This window comes from Microtus ochrogaster, chromosome 16 (genome assembly GCF_000317375.1).
Source record: "Microtus ochrogaster isolate Prairie Vole_2 chromosome 16, MicOch1.0, whole genome shotgun sequence".
NCBI lineage: Eukaryota > Metazoa > Chordata > Mammalia > Rodentia > Cricetidae > Microtus > Microtus ochrogaster.
In genome coordinates, this window is record NC_022018.1 from 31615949 (window position 1) to 31626289 (window position 10341).

The 10341-nt window shown below is 45.8% G+C and overlaps 1 protein-coding gene across 5 annotated transcripts in view; it reads left to right on the forward strand.

Moving 5' to 3' along the window:
* Positions 1 to 10094, forward strand: part of Gpld1 (glycosylphosphatidylinositol specific phospholipase D1) — a 55282-nt gene extending 45188 nt beyond the window's left edge. For all 5 annotated transcript variants that reach the window (XM_005354982.2, XM_026783033.1, XM_026783032.1 and 2 more), the window contains 5 exons: positions 2063 to 2242; positions 2746 to 2906; positions 5104 to 5130; positions 5228 to 5278; positions 8421 to 10094. In XM_005354982.2, coding sequence (XP_005355039.1) covers positions 2063 to 2242; positions 2746 to 2906; positions 5104 to 5130; positions 5228 to 5278; positions 8421 to 8507 — 506 coding nt within the window. In that variant the 3' untranslated portion in view covers positions 8508 to 10094. The remainder of the gene's footprint in view (positions 1 to 2062; positions 2243 to 2745; positions 2907 to 5103; positions 5131 to 5227; positions 5279 to 8420) is intronic.
* The last annotated feature ends 247 nt before the right edge of the window (positions 10095 to 10341 follow it).

A 10341-nucleotide genomic window follows, 5' to 3' on the forward strand; every position in this document is an offset into this window, starting at 1 on the left:
CGTCTCTCCACACTTTTAAGACCTAAGGGAAAGGACAAAAAGCCCAAGAACCTCCAAGTCCTCTCTACTCCTTCCCGTCTCTGTCCATATCCTGGGTCCTCTGTATTCTCTGTGATTAATTCTTATCAACTAGTCAGTGGCGCCGTCCCCTAACTCGAGGTTTACTTTATAAACACAGTCTTGGGGTGTCACAGTGAGATCAAATACCCCGTGGCAACAAGCCATAATGTTCTTTGACCATATTGTCTTAGGAGAAAGTCAAGGGAACTTGCCAAACACAAGCGAACTTGTATATTTCCTTTTAAAAAATCTTGAGTACCAAGTTGTGTACCTTTGGGGTAGTTATTTAACCTTTCTGAACTTCGATATCATCATCTATAAAATAGTTATGGCATTTATTTCAAAAGTTGTTGAAAATGATTCATGAAAGTGTGTCTAAAGCTCCCACAGCACTGATGCCAGAGCTAGAGAAGAGCTGTTTTGTTTTGTTATTGAGACTCTGTTTAGCCCAGGCTCACCAAAAAGCTGGAGTAGACTCTGCTGGTTCCCATTCCTGCAGGCCAAGTGGAGGCAGGAGGTCAGGAGTTCAAGGCAAGCCTGGGCTGTATGACACTGTCTCAACAAACAAGCACACCTAAAACTTGTGGGACAGACAGCTAGATAGACAGATGCAGTGGTTAAGAGCCCTGGGTGCTCTCCTGGTTCCCATGCCATGTGACACAGAATTGCCACCTTCTGGCTCTTGTGGGCACACGTGACACACATACACAGAATAAATACTTAAAAAGCTTGTGCTTAAAGTTTTTAAAATTATTTTTATTCTTTTATTTTAGTTTTAATCAAGCCCTTTAATCATGCTGGCCACCTGAAGTGTGTGTGGGTTAGGGGTTGAGCTAGAAGGTCCACCCCCAACTTCCTTATGTAATTGTCACTCTTAGTTAAAAAATGCATTTATATCTCATCATGAGCATGTTCTCTGTCAATGTTCTTCAAAAATATGATTGTCCTTCCTGCCTCTGTCCCTTTGAGGGAAACAATCAGGTATCACTTTGACACTGTTCTGAGGGAGGGCTGGGCCGTAGGCATAGAAACCAGAGCTGGGGAAATTATGGACTACTTTTCTGATGCCATGGGCACCTCAGGGAGATTCCCAGACTAGAGAAGCCTTTCTTCCCTGAGACCTTCCCTGCATAGTGCCAGACAATCATTTCTGAATGATCGCCTACTCTGTGAGGGGAAGAGACTTGTGTCTGGCAAAGGCTTGGCTGCATGGACACTGCATGGTTGGGGACAGGACAGGCTGAGGACATGCTGCACAGAGCATGACAAATGTGCCTCCCGGTTCCTTTTCTAGGAAGTCATTTCCAAACTCTCCAGACACACATCACTCATTTATTTTTCTTTCTTTTCTTTTAAAACAATAATTTATTTAACTTCATTTTATGTGCATTGGTGTGAAGGTGTCAGATTCCCTGGAACTGCAGTTGTAGACTACACAGTTGTTAGCTGCCACGTGGGTGCTGGGAATTGAATGAACTTGGGTCCTCGGGAAGAGCAGCCAGTGTTCTGGATAGTGGAGACATCTTTCCAGTCCTTCATTTTATTTTTCTTATGACTCTATTGGATGCTGAGATAAGGTTCCCAGACTTTTCTGATAAATTGGTCTTCGCAAGAAACCTAATAGGCAGCATACTTTTCATTATAGGCGAAGCACATCTATAATCCCAGACTTTAGCATGATCACGAGTTCAATGTCAAGGTCATCCTCAGCTAGATATTGAGTTTGAGGCTGGCCTGTCTCAAAGAAAAAAAAAAAGGAAGGTAGGGAAAGATGGCAGGATGGTCTGGTAGACGATAATGTACTGGGGTGGAGTGAACCACAGGAGCTACGTGATGGGGTCACCAAGGCATCGTTAGTTTTCCCACCCGCTGGAGCAAACCACCCCAGAACCACACTGTCCTGTGTGTCCACTCTCAGTGCACATGCCCTAGAGACAAAGGGGTATTGGTGGGATCCCAGCTTCACTTTCATGACACTCGGAGATCCTGTGGCTTCTTTCAGATGACGTGTCTAAAATGGCATTCCTAACCATGACCCTGCACCAGGGTGGAGCCACTCGCATGTATGAGGTGGCTCTGGACAAAACACAGCCGGCCCTGCTCAGCAGCTTCAGCGGAGACCGGCGTTTTTCTCGATTTGGTAGCGTTCTACACCTGACTGATTTGGATGATGATGGTTTAGGTAAGGTGGAAACAGCCTTAGCTAAAATTAACTCCCTATATATCCAATGGACTTGTGTCCAGCTTAGATGGCCAAGGTTCTGCCCTCTGATTGACAGCCCACTGGTCCAAGGGACATTTTGTTGTTGTTGTTTAAATACAAAGTCTCACATAGTTCAGGTTTGCTTCCCACTCTTCATGTACTCAGCCGCTTTTCACTACTGATCCTCCTGCCTTTCTCTCCCAAGTGCTGGCACCGCATGTGTGTGTCACGTTCAAGGGCTCCCATAGATCTGAACTCAGATGCCTGAGAACAATCTGCACTTCCTACAGACTTGGTGGGAGAGTCACCAGGTCCATTATTGATGGATGACAAGGGGAAACAAAGGCCTTTCAATGACTTTGGAGGAAGCTAGGGCAGACTGAAGGGCATGCTAATCCCTTGTGGGAGGGAGGCTCAGGATCCAGAGGTGCAGGAAGAAGTCTGACAGCAGTCTGATGTCTCTGCCCACTTATGGCTTACAGATGAAATCATCATGGCTGCCCCTCTGAGGATAACAGACATGACTTCTGGACTGCTAGGGGGAGAAGACGGGCGAGTTTACATTTATAACGGCAAGCACACCACCCTGGGTGACATGACAGGAAAATGCAAATCCTGGCTGACTCCATGTCCAGAGGAGAAGGTAAGATGGTCCGTGGATTCCATTCCATGAGGGAGGCCCAGAGATGGCTGGGGGGTCCCCTGCTTAGTCACCTGCCGGGCTGTGCTGTCTAGCTGTCCAGGTGCTTACAGCTGTGCCGGTTGCCTCTGGAGCTGGAGCCCAGCTGGACTTGGTCTTGTTCACAGCTGGCCATGACCTGAGCAGGGTCTAGACCCTGTAATGTCACCAAACCTTGTAGCTTTTTGTTTCGCGTTTATTGCTCTGTGTTACTCCTTTCTCCAATGGCTTTCCTTATGTTTCCAAGCATTCAGCTTGGCTATTATTATTATTAATTTAAATTTTAAAATTAAGGTATAGTGGTGCATGCCTTTGATCCCAGGACCCAGGAGGGAGAGGCAGTTGGATCTCTGTGCATTTGAGGCCAGCCTACATAGTGTAGTTCTACATAGTGAGTTTCCTGTCAGTGCCACAAAGTGAAACCCTGTCTCCAAAACAAAACAAACAAAATTATTTTTTTAAATCGCAAAATGAGTGGAAGTTTAGTGTGGAAATTGTAGAAAACAGAGAAACACAAAGAAGAGCATTAAAATTAACCTTAGACTTCCACTCTACCGAGCTTTCCCGTCAGCTGGAGTATGTATTCTTCTAGTGTCTTCCACACTTTGAAATGTTACTGCGGTGGGGGCTGTGGGTGAGATTAAATAGCAGGGTCTTGCTATGTAGACCTATCTGGCCTGGAACTTGTGGTAGTCCCCCTGCCTCTGCTTCACTAGTGCAGGAATTACAGGCTAGCAGCACTGTCCTACTTAGCGCGCACACAATAAGCACCCTGTGTAGCTGAATGCACCTCAAAGCTGTGAAGCTATTTTGGTGCCAGTGACAAAGAGCCTGCAGGACAGAGGGCTTCTGTTCAAGTCACAGCACAAATGGCAGCTGGGAACCTGAGCTAAGACCGTTTCTCAAACTTGTTAGCCAATGTGATATCATGTGTGATTTTGTTCAATTTTTAATTTGATTTATTTTTAAAGGTAGAGTCCAGGCTGGCCTCAAACTCCTGATCTTCCTACCCCTACCTCCTAAGTGCTGCATTTAATTAAACAGTATACATGTTGATATACATGTTGAGCATTCCCAGTCTGAAATCTGAGAGGCTGCAAAAGCTTAGGCTTCCCAAGAGCTGACAGGTCTGGAGTGGATATCCTACAGTAGCGGGCTGGTCTCATGTATAAAGTCATTAGCATAGTGCACAGAATTGTCAGACTATGGGCGTAAGCTGTGTCCTCTGTGTAGCCTCGGGCCCATCCCCATGAGATCTCACTATGTATCTATAGATACTCCAGAATCAGAAAGATCCCAGATCCAAACGTCTGGAGCCAGGCATTCTGGATAAGAACTATTCATTCTATATTGAGAACATTGCTGGGTCAGTGAGGTGGCTCAGTGGGTAAAGGAGCCTGCTGCTAAGCCAGAGAGCCTAGGGTCCACATGACAGGAGGGGATCTACTCTCCAAAGCGGTCTCTGACCTCCACACGCATGCCTTGGCACATGTGTATGCACACACAACCCAAATAAAATAAAAACCAGATAGCACTTTATGGGGAAAAAGTACACATTGTGGCTGGGCAGTGGTGGCACACATCTTTAATCCCAGTGCTTCGGAGGCAGAGGCAGGCGGATCTGTGAGTTCAAAGCTAGCCTAGTCTACAAAGTTTCAGGACAGGCTCCAAAGCTACACAGAGAAACCCTGTCTTGAAAAACCAAATAAAGTAAATAAACAAATCTTTTTTTTTTTTTTTTTAAAGTACACATAGTTCTAGAGGGGTATAGGATATGGTGGTAATACTGTAATCCTAGCACCCAAAATCAGGAAGCCTGGATTACACAGGAGCCTGCTGGGGGGAGGGGGGGGCTGAGATTCTATCATCTGCCAACTACATTATCTTGGAATAAATCTGTTTAACTGACCTTCCTGAAGTAGTGATCATTAGTCACTTTGATTCTATTATAATCCATAGGGCAAACATTCTCACGTAAATGATTTCATACAACAGATTATGATTTAGGATCTGAGATCCTGTAAGTGGAATGTCTAGGGTTAAAGGACGCACATCCTCATGAGGAGAACGTGGAAGTGTTGGAATGTGAGCACGGGCAGTCAGACTCAGAGCGCTTCGTCAATAGTAATTACACTGACATCTCCTTCATCTCTTTCTGCAGGCACAGTATGTACTAATTTCTCCTGAGGTAAGTAGCCACCGTCCCCCAAAGCCTGACACCCCCACCCCCAACTCCTAATATTTACTTCACCATGCTGAACAACCACGGCGTGTGTGTTTTACAGGCAAGTTCGAGGTTTGGGAGCTCACTGGTGTCTGTAAGGTCTAAGGGAAGGGTGAGTAATGGATTGTGCTTGAACCGGATCTGACAATCTCACCTCTTCAGTTTTACAAAAAGAGTAACAAATGAACTTACCCCCACTTTTTAGGTAGCCCCCATTCCTACTCTACAGCAGGGCTTAGCAGAGTATAGCCTGTGGGCCAACTATATTTGACTTCTAAAAAAGTGGCTGTCATATTTAGACAGTGGAGAAAATTTTTTTTTCCTGACATGAAATTTTTTTTATTTATTTTTTATTTTTATTTTTTGGTTTTTTCGAGACAGGGTTTCTCTGTGGTTTTGGAGCCTGTCCTGGAACTAGCTCTTGTAGACCAGGCTGAAGTTCTAATTTCAGGACCTATTACTCAAGGGTGTTCGTGAAGTGGTGCTGAGGACCCAGCCTGGCACTTCACAGTGCTCACCCATTCCTGATCTGTCTGTGGGTGTCCACACACTGCAACGGCAGCTTCTGAGACCAACTTCTCATACAGCCTAAGACGGCATCTGGCCCTTTATGTTTGCTGATTGCCACCCTCCGTGACAGCCACAGCTAGGATTTTGCTGTTTTTGTCCAGTCTGCTGGTTCTTAAATGTTTGTTCAGGTGCCACAGCGCACTTGTGCTGAGAGCACTGTATAAGAACTTGCTTCTCTTCTCCCATCATGCGGGTCCCAGAGACCGAACTCAGGGTGGCAGCTTGCTGGGCAGCAAGCACCTTTAGCTGGGAAGCAACATCCTGGTTGCCCTGTCCAGCAGTCTTTAGATGAGTCCAGACAGATACACATGCCATTTCTGCACCTTCACTTTTTATCAAGTAAGCACACAGCACCATTTAATCCTTCTCAATAGTTACACAATACTTTATTCTCTGGACATTACATTACATAACTCAGTTCAATTACAGCCATGTTATTTCCATTCTTAAACTATTACAGATAATGCTGTACTGAGCATTCTTACACCTATTTCTTTTTTTTTTACATAATTGTGCAAATGTCCTTGCAGGCGAGAAACACGGCAGTGGGACTGCTAGAGGATACATACATTTAATATTACATCTGAATAAATACACAACTAAGAAATATAATATATAACTACTGAAGAGCCAGGTGTGGTAGCTCAGGCCTGTAATTCCAGCGCACAAAGCTGAGGTAGGAGTTTGAAGCCAATCCGGGACTCAAAGAGTTCAAGGCTAGCCTGGATTAGAATGAGTCCTTGCCTCAAAACAAAGGAAACCAAACTAAACCACCAAAGCGTTCATTCACTTCTGGATCTGGTATCATAAAATTGTGCTAGATTATAAAATACAAATACAAAGTCACTGCTCTTGAAGACACATGGGGAAGGCAGGTGCACAGCCTAGCATAGACTAAGGGATAAAGAGCAGAGTGTGCAGGAATCTTAGTGGGGGGTCCTAAGTGCAGAAGACAGCAGCCTGATGAAGCTCGGGAGGTGCTGGGGACACAGGGCCTGCTGTGAGACTCATGGTGAAACTGCCCTCTGGTGGCCAATAGTTCTGACACAGACAAGCTTGACACCATAGGGCTATCTACTAGAATCAGCAATTTCATCATGAAAAGATTCCCCAAAGGATACACTGGGCTTTTATTTACAATTTTATGCATCTTTAAAAAAACCGAGATGTTATCAAGAACACCGACCATGGGGGCAGTGGTGATAAAGGCCAGTTGGAGGTACTTCACAGTTAATTCTGGTCTGTGCCACTCTACAGTGAGTCTTTCTAGTCGCAGTTCCCTCGTGTCGGTATAAACACACCTCACTTCCCCGCTCACACAGACAGGGCATTAAGGCTCAGTGAGCATAAAACAGCAGGGTGGCCTTTCCCTGAGACCTGAATCAGAACTCTCAAGACAGGTTTCCTTCCCAGGACACATGAACCTTGTGGCATTGGCAGCCTGGCAACACACCTAAGGAACACTGCCACTGTCCATGTCCAGTGGTGACTTCAGACAGTTCAGAGGTAGATGGAACAGTGAGACATGGCCTTGTCTCCCACTCACAGCTCACATGTTAGGATAACATGCAGCCAAGGCCTTTGACATCAGTGTACAATGACCCAGGGCTAAGGACAGTGGCCAGGGAGGCCTTGCAGAACCTGTGGGTCTTGAGGGGACATCTGAGATAGACCCGGGAGATGGTGGGCAGCCAGGAAGGGTTAACTTTAGTGAGGAGCATGCTTTGCCTAGGAAATAAAGACTCAGAATAGAGCTAAAATAAAAGTACATTTAGTAAATTAGTAATTACACAAATAAGGGAAGAGAAAAAGAAATTACCATTTGTTACTGAAAAGATTTTCTCTTTTGCCAACACTGGGCTATTAGGAGGAGCCAGAAAGGCTCCACCTAGAATCTGACACAGGGCACATGGTACATACATTGCCACCATTATCAGCATTTTGTGATTGTTAATTGTGTTAAAATGAAGCCAACAAGATAAACGGCAAAGCCTGCTCTGTTTAAAATGTTAGCAGTCAATGTGACCAGCCACACTTCACTTACCAGTAGTGATTTAAAATAACTTTTGGTAACTCCTCCAAATCAAATTTAACCGTAAATTGTGAAGATTTTTGCCATTACAAAAATGTTTCACATAGCCAGGCGGTGGTGGCACACGCCTTTAATCCCAGCACTCGGGAGGCAGAGGCAGGTGGATCTCTATGAGTTCGAGACCAGCCTAGTCTACAAGAGCTAGTTCCAGGACAGGCTCCAAAACCACAGAGAAACCCTGTCTCGAAAAACCAAAAAAAACAAAACAAAACCAAAAATGTTTCACAACTGGCAGCAGATTTTGAAGACAATTCTGGAAGATGGGCAAGGATGCTGTCTGACGGTAACCCTATCAGTCCTTTGCACTCCAGATGCATGCTGTACAGCGCACCACACTGAGGTTCTGGAATAAGCACACACTTGTGTTTCCCATCTAAAAAAAAAATTTTTTTTAAATGTCCAAGAGGCAGGGGCTGAGGTCAGCTTCACAACTGTGGTTTTTACAACTTACAGATCAAGAAAGTAGTATATGAGCAAAGGGAAAGACGTAAGTTCTAGCTATGGGGTCTGGCCACCATGGCTTTCCTATGCATCCCCAGTGCACAGTGGGAGGAATTTGTCATCAATGCTGTCTATATTGTGTCCTCTACAGAACCAAGTGGTTGTCGCTGCTGGAAGAAGTTCTTGGGGCGCCCGGCTCTCTGGGGCACTTCATGTCTACAGCCTCAGCTCAGACTGAAGACGGTCACTCCATTCCCTCCTGTTCAGCCCCTCCCTCTTGGGCCAAGTCCATCTCCAGGGTGGACAAAGCATTCCTCTAGTGGTGCCATGGTGAAGCCTGGCAGAGGTGGGGCTCCTGGGACAGACACACTGACAGTCAGGTGACCTGGAAATGCGGTCAGCTGTGTGTGGGTACCAGATGATGGGGAACGGCAGGCACTCTGTATCTTCTCTGAGCTTGGGACTACAGCCACCACCCCTCCTCTTCTGGTTGAATACCTGTCTGTCTCTTGCCTAGAAAGGGAACAGTTACCTCGTAACACATTCTATCATTGCTCCTTAAAAAAAAAATCCTTAAGTGGCGGCTGGTCCTATTTGGATCTTAAATGTGCCCCAAAATTCCCATGCTGAAATCTTGGTCCCCAGCTGAAGGAGGGTAGAAATTTTGGAGTGGGATCTTGTTGGAGGAAGTTACGTCATTAGGGTGTGCCAGGACCCCAAGTCTTTCCTTGCAGCGTTGCTTCCCAGCTGCCATGTAAATGAACAGCTCTCCTCAGCTGTGCTGGCTTCTTCCCCAGCTCCAAAGCAACAGGGTCAAGTGCTCTACAACTGACAGGGCTGAAACTGTGAGCCAAAATAAACGCTTCTTCTTTTGAAGCTGCTCATCTTGGGCCTTTTGTCATGCTGACGGTGCAGTATACAGGGAAAGCACGGTGGGAAGAGAGAACAGCATGGGGGAAGGTGCCCACACACTGCTCCTTCCTCACTGAGGGCTTAGAAGGACAACCTCAGAAACTAAAGTTAGCTGAGCTATCTCGTGCTTCACATATCTGTGGCGACAAGTGATCAACCTCACCATTGTGGTTTTAAGTCTCACAGGGCGGTGGGGCTTTGCTGTGCTCGGCTGCCAGCTCCACCAACAGAGCAGGAGGGAGTGGGGTGGCCTTGAGCCCAGGCTGACCGTAAGGGATGAGTGGGCTGTGGCTTCACTTGCTCTTGGCCTATTCTTTACAGTAGATCCTGGTCTCCATTTTCAACTTATAAAAGTGACTGGCTGGTCCCCTGTCAGTCAAAGGACATACTGTTCTTTCTGATCCTGGAAAGGAGAAGGAAAACGGGTGACAAGTCCCACTGAGAGAGAGAGAAACCTCTGCAATGGGGATGTGGACACAAAAGATGATGGCTCATAGGTGAGAAAGAGGGGCAGTTCACAAACACTCACCCCAGAAGGCACTGCTCACCCTCCAGACTAGCTGTTGAGTGTGCGCTATACAGTCCCCTAAGACACAGAAGGAAGCAAACAGGGACATTTGGTTTTGCTTGGGTAGTAACTCGCAGTTCAAGCTATCTGAAGAACACTATCAGGAGAAGGGTTATTTTTTTGCCACTCAGCAAATATAAGTGGCAGGGCCAAACCCAGGGCCTTGTGCACATCAGGCATGAACTTTCCCAACCCTGGGCTGATGCTCTAGCCCTAAAGTGCCAGTGCTTCTGCTCTGATAACTGTCGGGAGCTTGTCTAAATATGGCCACGGCTGACCACAGGATTTGTCTTTGTCTTTGTCTCAGTGTCTGAACACAGCAAGTAGCAGACACTACATTTTTTTTTTAAAAAAAGAAGCTGAAATGTTATAGAAATGGAAACATCTTCAAGTTGACAGGATCGTCATTTGACAACTGTAACACTGTACATTGTAACTGACAATTGTAACATATTGACTTCTCTGTGAGAAATAAAGTGCTACCCCACTTTTGAAGGTCGACCTATAGAGAATATTGATCTGATACAGAGAAAAAATTAGCACATGACAGTCTATTATTCTCAACAGGTGGGTTAACATTTTCTTCCACCAA